The sequence below is a fragment of the Orcinus orca genome, chromosome 20, assembly GCF_937001465.1.
Source record: "Orcinus orca chromosome 20, mOrcOrc1.1, whole genome shotgun sequence".
Lineage (NCBI taxonomy): Eukaryota > Metazoa > Chordata > Mammalia > Artiodactyla > Delphinidae > Orcinus > Orcinus orca.
This window is the reverse complement of record NC_064578.1, coordinates 38,905,155-38,919,005: the sequence shown is the minus strand read 5'-3', so window position 1 is coordinate 38,919,005 and position 13,851 is coordinate 38,905,155. Positions and strand designations below refer to the sequence as shown.

Below are 13,851 nucleotides of genomic sequence, written 5' to 3'. Positions count from 1 at the left end.
ATATGAAAGGAACAAAAAACAAAGGCAATGCATGAAGAAAACTCTAAAAGAAAAAACTCTAAAATACTAAAAAAAGATTTTTATATCCACGAAACAATAGTATCTATGCCAAAGAAACATTCAAAGGACAACAGAAAAACAAATAAATGAACAAAAAACAGAGCTCCTTGTAATTAAAATGTGCAGGAAAAAAAAAAAAATCATTCCATGATTCCAAACATAAAATAGAAGAAATCAGGTAAAAAATTATAACAAAGATAAAGAGATGGACAAGAGAAAAAAATTTTCAAAGAAATAATATTAAAAATTTCCCAAAATTGTAGGGCATGAATCTCCATACTGAAAGGTCCCACCAAACACCTAGCAAATGAATTTTTAAAACTCTACACAAGGTATATATCACTGTGGCATTTCAGATCATGGGGAATAAGACAGGAACCTAAAATTTCTAAGGAGAAAAAACAAGTCACATACAAAGGAAAGAAAATGGCATCAGTTTTTTACTAGCAACCATAAGACAGAAGACCTTCAAAATTGTTTAAACTTCAAATTCTAAATAGACTAGTTACAAAAAGCAGGAGTATAAAAAATATTTTCAGACCTGCAAAATTTCAAAAAATGTATCTCCCACATACCTTCCTAGAAAGTTACTAAAAGCTAAAACTTGAAAGGAGATGCTATAGGAACCAAGAAATGGGAATAAATAAGAGGCAAAGATATGGTACAGTGATAAAGGAGGACACCAGGAAGATAGCCATTCTTTGAAATTCAAGATGGGAGCAAATATGAAGGACTCCAGTAAAGAAGTCTCTAAGAATAAAATGAAAGTGTTTGGTTGAATTAGTGATAGATACATAACATTATGCAACAAACAAAAAAAAAGTAGTAAACTTCAAATGAAAGGCTGTTCAAGAATGGAAATGGAATTATATCTAAGAATGAACACTGATTAAACAAAAATTGTAATAAAAAATATTAAAATGATTGAAGAACAGGGAGAAGAACATGAGCTAAATGTTCCCCTTTAATTATACGCAGGCAACTAGTAGATACTACATAAAATTGGGGAAAAAAATCAAGAAAACAGAATATGCAAAGTACTTGGGAAATATGCATAAAAAGAGCAAAGCAAAAGATTAGCCTAAAGACTAAAAGAAATACCTCTAGAGAATGGGAACTGGGAGCAGAGAGGAACAGAGAAGGATACTACTTTTTTATTATATGTTTTAAGGTATATGATGTTTTAAAGCTATTTATGTTTATTCTGAATATAAAACCAAAAATCATATACTCTGTAACAAAATACTAATGTATTTAAGATATGCCTCACTGAAGATACTAAAGAATACACATATTGCCTCATAAGATGAATCATAAAAGTTTGTTGATGGCCATATCACATTTCCCGTAATACATAGTCCACATGCACTTCAAGATCCTAACCTCTCCTACTTCTGAACAAATAAACGTGACTTTATTACTATGAAGATTTTAGTCTAACGTCTTCAACCCAAATATTCTTCACCTAATCTTGCTTCTTTCTCTTCATCGATATTTTCCAAAGCTACATTTTCTATGCTTTGAATCTCATCACCCCCAGGATCTTCTCATTCCTTCCTTCCTCCAGTTAATCACTCACTACGTTTACTCACTACAAACCTGCTCAGAAGTTTCCTATGCTCAAAGGAAAATAAAATCTTCCTTTAAAATAACAAGGAGCAAAATTACAGACTAAGAAGCTTCAAGCTTTCCCTGCCTCACCGAAAAACACCAAAAACACAAAAACTAACTAAAATATCTTAGAGGGGCTCTGGAAAACAGTCAAAGGTCTACAACCATGCAAACACCCAAACAAGAAAAAGCCACAGTCAAAATGGCAGGAAATTTCATGGCATTTTTACTTGCCTTTCCCCACCCACTCCCTAGTGTGGAGCAGTTTTGGTCTGGAGAAGGTGGCAGCCCAGATTCCTGCCTTGAACCACAGAGAACAAACTAGACTGTATTTGCAACATTCTAACCAGTTTGAGGGCTGTCTGAAAAACTGGTATCTGTCTCACCTAAACCAGGCCTCAGGGGGAAGAAATTAGCTGGCACTGCTGTTGAAAGCTGCAGGAGGACTACAGTCCTGCAGATGTCTAGGGCAAGAGATTAGAGGTTGAGCCATATAACATACATCCTGAGGCTGCAAAGAGAAGTTGAGGTGACAATCTTTGGCAAAGTAAAATATTCAAAAGCAGCCATGTATATAGGGAAATCAAAAATCCATACACAGACCCAGGAAAGACATGCTCAGAAAATACACAAAAGACAAAACTTTTCACTTTGGGTTGATACAAAGGCTTAAAGAATGCCTAGCTTATTAGTGAAGGTCCTTCTCACCACTCTGCAAAGACTGGGAGAGGTGGTTGTGTTTTCAAATGCCCAACTTTCATCAAAATATCAAAAAAGCACACAGTAAACAGGAAAGCATGGACCATTCAAAAGAACAAAATAAATCTCTAGAAACTGTCCCTGAAGAAACATAGGCATCAGATGTACTAGAAAAGGACTTTAAAACAACTGCTCTCCTATGCTCAAAGAGCTAAAGGAAATTTTAAAAACAGTGTATGAACAAAGTGAAAATACCCACAAAGAGAAATTATAAAAAGGGCCCAAACAGAAATTCTGGAGCTGAAAAATATAATAACTGAATTGAAAAATTCACTAGAGGGGTCAACAACATATTTGAGCAAGCAGAAGAAAAACATCAGTGAACTTGAAGATTACAGACATTTGACATTATCAAGTCTAAGGAACAGAAAGAAAAAAAATGAAGGAAAGTGAACTGAACCTAAGGGATTTATGGGACATATCAAGTGGATTAATATATGCATTAAGGGAGTTGCAAAAGGAGAAGAGACAGAAGGTGGCAAAGAGATTATTTGAAAAAATAATGGCCGAACAACTCTTGAATTTGCCCAGACATGAATCTATTGATACAAATCCAAAAAGCTCAACTAATTCCAGGTAGAATAAACCCAATTAGACCTACAGCAAGACATATAATCGAACTTTTGAAAGACAAAGAGAGAATCTTCAAAGCACCAAGAAAAAAACTCATCACATATAAGGGATCCTCAATGAGAATATCAGCAGAGATCTCAACGGAAACCTTGGAAGTCAGAACTCCAGTGGGCTGAAATACTTAAAGTACTGAGAGATTAAAAACTGCCCTTCAGACGTGATGGATAAATTAAGACATTTCCAGGTAAACAGAAGTTAAAGGAGTTCCTTATCATTACACCTGCCCTACAAGAAAAACTAAAGGGAATTCTTTAGGTTGAAATGAAAAGCCACTAGACAATAACTAGAATCCATATGAACATGTAAAGATCTCTGGTAAGGTAAACGTGGGCAAAAATTTAAAATAGTATTACTGTCATTATGGTCTGTAACTCCACTTTTTATTTGCTACAGGATGTAAAAGAGAAACGCATAAAAAAATCATTACAAATCTATGTTAATCGGTATACAATATAAAGATATAATCTGTTACATCAATAATATAAAGGGGGGAACAGAGCTATACAAAAACAGCTTTTTTTCTAAGTGATTGAAGTTAAGCTAGAATCAGTTCAAAATACATTGCTATAACCTTAGGATGTTGTAAGTAATCTCCATGGTAACCACAATCAAAATACCTATAAACTATCAATAAAGATAATGAGAAGGGAATCAAAACACTTCACTACAAAAAAATCAACTAAACACAAAAGAAGGCAGAATGAAGGAAATGAGGTACAAAAGCTATAAGACATACCAAAATATAATAAAATGGCAATGCCCTATAAATAGTTACTATAAATGTAAATGTATTAAAGTACCATGGAGTAGGAAGGCACAGATTAGGAGAATGGATTGGGGGGGAAAAAAAAAAAAACAAGATCCAACTATATGCTGTCAAAAAGAGATTCACTTTACTTCTCAGGACACACATAGGTTGAAAGCAAAAGTATGGAAAAGATATTCCATGCAAAGAGTAACAAGAAAGAACTGGAGTGGCTACACTAATATGAGACAAAATAAGTCAAAAAAGGTTACAACAGACAAGGGGTATTTTATATTGATAAAAGGTTCAATCTATCAAGAATACAATTATATACTGAGAAATAAACCTCACCAAGGAGGTAAAAGCCTTGTATGCTGAGAACTACAAAACATTAATAAAGGAAGCTGAAGACGGTTCCAAAAAAATGAAAAGATAACCCCAAAGAAATGGAAAGATAACCCATGCTCTTGGATTGGAAGAATTAATATTGTTAAAATGGCCATGCTACCCAAAGCAAGATTTAATGCAATCCCCATCAAACTACCCATGATACTTTTCACAGAACTAGAACAAATAATCCTAAATTTTATATGGAATCATAAAAGACGCAGAATTGCCAAAGCAATCCTGAAGAAAAAGAACAAAGCAGGAGGCATAACCCTTCCAGAATTCAAACAATACTGCAAAGCTGGGCTTCCCTGGTGGCACAGTGGTTGAGAGTCCACCTGCCGATGCAGGGGCCACGGGTTCGTGCCCCGGTCCGGGAAGATCCCACATGCCGCGGAGCGGCTGGGCCAGTGAGCCATGGCCTCTGAGCCTGCACGTCCGGAGCCTGTGCTCCGCAACGGGAGAGGCCACAACAGTGAGAGGCCCGTGTACTACAAAAAAAAAACAAAAACAAAATACTGCAAAGCTACAATAATCAAAACAGCGTGGTACTGGCACAAAAAAAGACATATGGTTCAATGGACAAAATAGCCGAGAAATAAACCCACAGACATATGGTCAATCTTTGACAAAAGAGGCAAGAATATACAGTGGGGAAAAGACAGTCTCTTCAGCAAGTGGTGCTGGGAAAGTTAGACAGCCGCGTGCAAATCAATAAAGTTAGAACACACCCTCACACCATACACAAAACTAGACTCAAAATGGCTTAAAGACTTAAATACAAGACATGACACCATCAAACTCCTAGAAGAGAACATAGGCAAACATTCCCTGACATAAATCGTAACAATGTTTTCTTAGGTCAGTCTCCCAAGGCAACAGAAATAAAAGCAAAAATAAACAAATGGAACCTAATCTTAGAAGCTTTTGCACAGCAAAGGAAACCATAAACAAAACAAAAAGACAACCTATGCACTGGGAGAAAACATTTGTAAGTGATGCAAGTGACAAGAGCTTAATTTCCAAAATATATAACCAGCTCATATGACTCAATAACAAAAAAACAAACAACCCAATCAAAAAATGGGCTGAAGACCTACTTAGGTCTCCAAAGAAGAGATACAGATAGCCAATAGGCACATGAAAAGATGCTCATCGTCGCTAATTATTAGAGAAATGCAAATCAAAACGACAATGACGTACCACCTCACGCTGGTCAGAATGGCCAACATCAAAAAGTCTACAAACAACAACGCTGAAGGGGGTGTGGAGAAAAAGGAACCCTCCCACACTGTTGGTGGGAATGTAAATTGGTGCAGCCACTACGGAAAAAACAGTATGGAGGTTCCTCAAAAAACTAAAAACAGAGTTGCTATATGATCCAGCAATCCCACTCCTGGACATATATATCCAGACAAAACTAAAATTCGAAAAGATACATGCACCTCTATATTCACAGCATCACTATTTACAATAGCCAAGACGTGGAAACAATCTAAATGTCCACTGACAGATGAATGGATAAAGATGTGGTATATACATACAATGGAATATTACTCAGCCATAAAAGAAGAATGAAATAATGCCATTTGTAGCAACACAGATGGAGCAAGAGATTATCATACTAAGCGAAGTCAGTCAGAAAGAGAACAACAAATGCCATATGATATCACTTACATGTGGAATCTAAAATACGACATACATGGACATAGGTAGAAAACAGAATCACAGATATAGAGAACAAACTTGTGGTTGTCAAGGCGGAGGGGGAGTGGGGGAGGGAAGGATTGGGAATTTGGGATTGCAGATGCAAACTACTGAGTTGGCCAAAAAGTTCATTTGGGTTTTCCCATAAGATGTTACAGAAAAACCCAAACGAACTTTTTGGCCAACCCAATATTATACATAGGATGGATAAACAACAAGGTCCTACAGTATAACACAGGGACCTATATTCAATATCCTGTGATAAACCATTATGGAAAAGAATATGAAAAAGAATATACATGTGTAACTGAATCACACTGCTGTACAACAAAAATTAAGACAACACTGTAAATCATCTATACTTCAATAAAAATTTAAAATAAAGAATAAAATTACAAAAATACACACACCTAACAACAGAGCCTCAAATATATGAAGCAAAAATTGACACAATTCAAGCAGTTCTGCAGTAAGAATTGGAGATGTCAATATCCCACTTACAATAAAGGACAGAAGAACCAGAAAGGAGAATGATTAAGGAAAGAGGACTTTGACAGCACTATAAAACAACTAGACCTAACAGATACATACAGAACATTCCACCCAATAGGAGCAGAATACATATTCTTCTAACGGAAACATGGAACATTCTCCAAGAAAGACCATGTGATAGGTCAAAAAACAAGTCTTTAAAAATTTTCACAAGATTGAAACCACACAAAGTATTTTTTCCAATCAAAATGGAATGAAATCAGAAACCAACAACAGAAGGCAAACTGAAAAATTCACAAACACATGGAAATTTAACAAAACACTGAATTAAGCAATAGGTCAAAGTAGAAATCACAAAGCAAATTAGAAAATACCTTGAGATCAACAAAAATGAAAACAATACACTAAAATTTATAGGACACAGAGAAAGCAATGCTGAGAGAGATTTATACCTGTAAACAACTACATTAAAAAAAAGATCTCAAATCATAACCTAACTGTATGCTTTAAGAAACTTGAAAAAGAATAATAAACTATATCCAAAGCAAGCAGAAGGAAGGAATAACAAAGATTAGAGTAGAAATAAACAAAATATAGAATGGAAAAACAACAGGGGAAAATCAAAAATAAAAGCTGGTTCTTTGAGACGACAAACAAAACTGACAAGTCTTTACCTAGACTGACTAAGAAAAAGAGAGACTAAAGTCACTAAAACCGGAAATAAAAGTAGAGATGACTTTATAATCACATATAGAACCTGAAATGAAATATGCTGTAAACCTGCAGGAGGAAGAATAAAAAGCAGAATCTTAAATAAAAAGCTAAATTAAAAAAAACAAAAAGAAAAGTGAGACAACACTACTTATTTTACAGAAACAGGGTTATAAAGGAATACCGCAAACAGTTGAATTCCAACAAACTGAATAACCTAGATAGACAAATTCCTAGAAACATACGGACTACTAAAACTGAAATGAGAAGAAACACAAAATCTGAGTAGACCTAGAACAAGTAAGGAGATTGAATCAATAATCAAAAACCTCCCAACAATGAAAAGCCCAGAACAGAGACTTCCCCAGTGGTCCAGTGGTTAAGACTCCATGCTCCCAATGCAGGGGGCCCGGGTTCAATCCCTGGTCGGGGAACTAAGATCCCACATACCGCAACTAAGCCCATGTGCCGCAACTACTGAGCCCCCATACTCTAGAGCCTGAGCAATACAACTAGAGAAGCCCACATGCCACAATGAAGAGCCCACAACGAAGACCCAACACAGCCAAAAAAAAAAAAGATCCAACACAGCCAAAAAACAAAAAGCCCAGAACAGATGGCTTCACAGATGAATTCTACCAAACAAAGAAGAATTAACACCAATTCTTAAACTCTTTCAAAATAGTGAAAAGGAAGGAATACTTTCTATGAGGCCAGCCAGACGAAGACACTAAAAGAAAACAACAGGTATTTTGCAACAGCAAAGAAAATTTATGGTCACATAAAAACCTGTACAAAAAGGTTTATAGCAACTCTGTTTGTAAATGCCAAAACACTGGAAGCAAACCCAAATGTCCTTCAATAGATAAATAGAAAACCTGTGGTACATGCATGTAATGGAACACTACTCGGCAATAAAAAGGAATGAACTTTTCCTACACAGAACAACCTAAATGAGGCATTATGGTGAGTGAAAGAAGTCTCAGAAGGTTACCTAGTGCATGTTTCCACTTATATGACATTCTAGAAAAGGTGACAGATCAGTGGTTGTCAGGTCTTAGGGGTAGAGGTAGGGTGTGACCACAAAAGGGAAACATTGAGAGAGTTTTTGGTGTGGTCCCATGTCCTAACTAAGGTATATCCTGTATCCTATTCTGTTTCCTGATTGTGGTGCTGGTGAAACAAATCTTTACAAGTGTTGTAACTCACAGAACTGTATACCAAATAAAAAGTCAACTTTGCTCTGGTAATTTTAAAAAATAAAAAACTTTAAAAAGCTGGTCATATTCATGTTAAATGGCCAAATGCCAGATGTGAGCAAAAGGGTAGGACACTGAGCTTGCCATCTTCCTCTTACAAATGATCTTCCTCTGAGTCACCACCTCTGAATCCTTTTATTGTTGTGTTAAATCCATTTTGTCCTGTATTTTGATTACTTTTTAAACATGCAATGACCTCCCTTCAACCTTCCCCAATTACTCTGTTGACACTGAGGTAGGTATGTTTAACCTGCTTTATTTCTCCTGCCTTAAGAAAAATGAAGTATCTTTTCTTAATAAATGTTAAGTACAATAATATGCCTGAACAATTTCTTCAGTTATTATAAATTATTATAAAACTGTGTGATAACTTTTTAGAATTCATTTACCAAAACAGATTCTCAAACATGATTTATTATTTATGCATTCTGAAAATTATTTTAGATAAATATTGACCCCAAAAGTCATCATTTTGGTCACTTCCTAAAACCGTATTTAACACTGGAAAGTGATTTACCAAAAAATATTTTGCTATTCTAGAGTTCTGTTCTATTCTATTAAAAGTATTCTTCCATTAATATAAGTCAAATTGATTCTAAAGATTTCTTTGCTGAAATATCCATATGAAAATCAAAGTGAACAAACTTCAAAAGACAATGAACTGATTTCATATCAGCAGAGTTACCCCAGTAGATAAAGAAAGCCTTCACCATTAAGAAAGGCCTTTAAAGAATTATGCCCATTCTCTTTGCTCTAATATACATGACTTACTTTAATGTAGTAATGCCAAAAGAATTATCATCGCCAGAAATTATACACAAGCCAAACAATAAGATTCTGATTAGTGGCACAAAAGATCAAAATATATATCAATTATAAACTTATAGGAGTTGATTTGCAATTAGTCTCCAAATATAGATTCCAGAATTTTCACTGAGTAAATGAGTTCTCCAACTAGTACCCACTCATGTATAAGTGAAATAATTTCAGCTTTAGAAAACTCAGCTGCTTTCTATCTACATGACCTCATTTATACAGAAGGAGCCTCAAAAATTTATTTTCAGATGCATATTTAACTAGAAGGCTAAAAATCAGGTAGGGGTGATATTATACTATCAATTTAAGTATGCTATTACAGAAATAAGAACATAGATTAGATATTAAATAAACCTAATTTTAAAATGCAACTAAGCTAGCACCCAAGCCAACCCATCCAAATACACAACGTGTGTGTGTGTGTATGTATAAATCAATAAACAATATCACAGATAAAGAAAACGAGAACTAGCTCAATAAAATGAGGCAGAAACCTCAAACCACTTAAGTTTAAGGGTGACATTTTAGGTAGCATCTCTCCCCACCTGGCCTTTTCTTCTGTAAAATGGAAATGTAACCTCTTCCAAACCAAAACGCATGGTAAGAACTGTTTCTACTTTTGCAAATAGGTATTTATCTTAGTTCAATAAGGAGAAGGAGAAGGAAGTAAATTCCTTCTCTGTGCTAAAGTATTAAAAAGCAGAAGTAAGTCTATGAAAAGCATCTAAAACAAACCAATTATAAAATATCAAATGACCCCAATTCTTATACCTATCCAACTTCTACCTACAAAACCATATGTGATAACTTTTACACTTAGTAATTTCCGAAAACATACTAATGTGGGTGACATTTCCAACCAGATGTTCCATTCTCCAGACCACATTCTCAAACGCTGGATCTGCTCAAACTACCTCCAATTCGAAAGAATCACAAATAGCCTGGATATTTGTTATATTTATCTAATAAATCAATGGAAGGTACTTTTAATAGCAAACAGTCCATCAGCGTGGCACTTTGTGAACCAATACACATCCAGCAAAGAAACATCATTTATAATTGGTACATACGTTCTTTCCGGTGCTCAACTAAGCCCACAGCCTGCTTTGCTGAACATTTTGCAAACCAATTGTCCCCAAGTAAAACAGTGACTTCATTAGTATGGACAAGTTTTCCTGGCATGAAGGCAAAGGGGCCAAATGGTACCTATTGTTTAAAAAAAAAGGGGGGGGTCAAAAAAATTAAAAACACTAAAAACTACATTTTATAAAGCACCATTAAAAGCTCTGTGTGAAGGTCCTTTTTATCTCTACACTAGGAAAAATAAAATGTCAATTTCATGGAAATTTAACATTATATTAAAATTTCACTGGGAAAACCTATAGAAAGTTGTTTTAGGTTAATAAATCAACATTAAAACAAGAAAAGAGCATATTTACATATAGCTTTCAGAGAAATTAGTGTTGCTTCCGAATGTTTATATTTTTTGCTCATTCATAAATCTAAATGAAAGCAAACTAGAAATAAAATGTTAAGTTAATAAAGAATAACTTTGATTTTTAAAAACTGAAAATTATTTCTGAGAAAACAGTCTCTTTTTTGAGCGAAACAGGAATTAACATATACACAGCTTTAAAGGGTTTACAAAATTTATGAAATATTTGAGCTGGTATAATAAAGAACAATATATTTTCAAAATATTTGGGCTAATTTAATTAAGAACACAGTCTTTATGAAAAAGAATATTTATGCAATGAAAGAATCTAATTCAGGGCTCACGAACAGACTGCTATGTTGATATGAAACATCATGCAAAACAAAAATCAGCAGCACCTTTTTATATAAAATCAATGTTCTAGGGTTTAATTCTGTGAATTACACAACATTATGGTCTATTCCTGCCCTGGCTAACAGGAAATGACTACATGCCATATTTCTGTTGCAATTAGTTTTCTAACATAGTAAATTTGCATACCAAATATGTCAAATTTTATGCTAACATTTATGCCATAATAACATGATAATTTAATATAAATCTGAAAAAAGGCAAAGTACATACCAACTATTACTACAATTAGTGTATTATTATAAAGTAAAACAAAAATAAACCTTCCTTACTATGGTAGCTACCTCTGATCGAGGCCATCAGGAAGGCAATTTGTGAATCAATACACATAAAGCAAAGAAACATCTTTTTACTCTACACAGTTAATATCTTTACAAAAACAACATATTACTTTAAAAGAAATACACCAAACATACCATGATATTATAAGACAACTTATCAGGCAAGGTACTGAGTCTTTCTTCAAGGGCATTATAGTCATTATCTACTTTCTTCCTGTTGACAAAAAAATACCAAATACTAAATTAATACACAAATTAACAATTCCTCAAGTAGCCTATGTATCATAAGACAAGCTAATCAAACACCTAATTTTAGCAATTTAAAGATTAAAGTATTTTTTAATTTTAAAATCGTGTTTTTACAAAATTTAGCAACAGCATTATTCCACCATACATTTATCAAAGAATTAAGACTCTCAGGGACATTAGCTTTTAGATGTAGGACACACACATCTTGAAAATTAGTGTTTCCTAAGGTAGAGGATCATCTGAATTAAACAAGATTTGGAAATTAAGGGAGACAGTGAGTTTGGAGGGACACGGGCTCAAGATGAAGGAAGAAGAGTTGATAAAAGCTTTTGAGTGAATAAACACTGTTTTTGGAATAGAAATCACGAACACAAAATATGATCAGATGCTTCAGTTCTCCTCGGAAAACTTTAGGTTGAAAAATGTGGTACAGTCATCAACCCTTCAGTTACTCATACTAATGTTATTAAGGTGAGAGACAATCAATCAGGGACTAAAAGAAATTAGGTAGAGGTAATATAAAAAGCATTTCGATTGGGCCTTGGTGTCTGTTCCATGTTTTATCTAAACAGAACTACCTAAATAAAGTAATTTCAAACCACTAAAGGATGTAACTCTGTAAGAGCAGAAATGGTCATATGTTTCCACACTGTGAACCCTACTCAGTTCTCACACCTGCTGGAACTGAATAGCCCTACAATGAGATACCTCTTTTCAAACCTTCTCTGGATATGAGGTTTCCTAAGGGTTGCCTGCTAGGCTGCAGGCTGCAAGCAAAACCAGAGCACTGAAATTTTCTTAAAGCAGACGGGTGGTGGTCTCAATTTTTAAAAATAACAAAAACAAAAAACTCATCATTTCAGCAAGTAATTTAAAAGAACATGTAGATATTGTCGAATTAAAATTAGAATAAATTGCAGCATAGATAATCACTCTCCAGATAATAAAAATGGCTGCTTTATAAAAACCATGGAATTGGTTTCAGTTTACTCCTTCGCTCCCCTAAAGCAACAGTAACATAATAAAAATCATCCCATTTAGTCTTAAAAATATCAAGGAATTTCACATATACATTGTCATTCATCCTAAAATATTCCTGCAGTAAATGTCACTTATCAACATTTTCCTCTTACAAAAGAGAAAACAGAAGGAAAATGGAAAAAACCACACATTTAAGAGAAATTAGATCTACTCTATCAAGAAGAGGTAAGCAATAAGCAATGACCTTAACATGGTCTTCTGACCTGTATTCTTTCAAGCAAGGCTTTTCATTTTCTAATGTTCTAGTGCTTTTTAAAGAATTTCTTCTCGAATCCTTTTTTATAAATAAACATAAAATGTGTTTAAGGCAAAAATGATCCTTCTGGATACATTTTTATATGAATAAAATGTTAGGAAACTTCATGAACAGGGCTATATACCAGAAAGAACATGGCTTTGAAGTCAGACCAGAGGGTCAATCCCAGATTCATCACTTAACATAAACAAATTAACCCTAGTCTTAGTATCTTCAATGGTAAAATTGGAATAATGCCTAACTATCGCACAGATTCAAAGAGGACTAAATATAAACGGTCTAACACCCTGCCCAGCACTGAACACCTACATTGAGCATCCAATGACCCTTTTTCCATGAAGTATCAAAAAAACACCAATTCTAAAATTTTAAAGAAAGACTATATTACCCACTAAAATAATTCTACTTTGTCAAATTCATTCAATTTGACACAAATAGCACAACTTACTGCTAAAAGTATAGCTAAATGTAACAATTCAGGAAGCTTTTGGAAACAGGATTGGCGCAAGTAATAAATGGGATACTGTCCATAAAGATCTGATGTGACACAATACCTGCACACAGTGAACTCAATATTAAATCTACAAACACTAGCAGTTTTAGATAAGTAATTTTACAAATGCTTAGATGTCTAAATGTTCCTACAATTGTTAAACAGCTAGTATTCAAGTTAGCATTCAATATATACTATTCCGGTAAATACACCTGAAAGGAGGGGGACTTCTAACAAAACATCTCTTTTATATATTAAAAGAACAGTAGGTTCAATCAAGGTGCTACAAGAGATCAATATCAGTATTTTTCCAAAGCACGTATATTCAGTTTTAAACTTATCAATAATTCTCTCTAGAACAAAAATGTGGACATATTGGAGAACAGTTTAAGACTGGAGTTGCTATTTCTAAATTTTGAATTGTTTTCTAAAAATACAAAAAGAAAGGAGAAGATAATTTAAAAAGCAGCTCATGCAGAAATCCTTTTTGAAGGGAGGCAAGTAG

At 34.2% G+C, this 13,851-nt stretch overlaps 1 protein-coding gene across 2 annotated transcripts in view; it reads right to left on the bottom strand.

Moving 5' to 3' along the window:
* Positions 1–13,851, bottom strand: part of URI1 (URI1 prefoldin like chaperone) — a 66,637-nt gene that overhangs the window by 16,252 nt on the left and 36,534 nt on the right. For both annotated transcript variants that reach the window (XM_004284862.3, XM_033415006.2), the window contains 2 exons: positions 11,443–11,521; positions 10,251–10,386 (listed from right to left, as the gene is read on the bottom strand). In XM_004284862.3, coding sequence (XP_004284910.1) covers positions 10,251–10,386; positions 11,443–11,521 — 215 coding nt within the window. The remainder of the gene's footprint in view (positions 1–10,250; positions 10,387–11,442; positions 11,522–13,851) is intronic.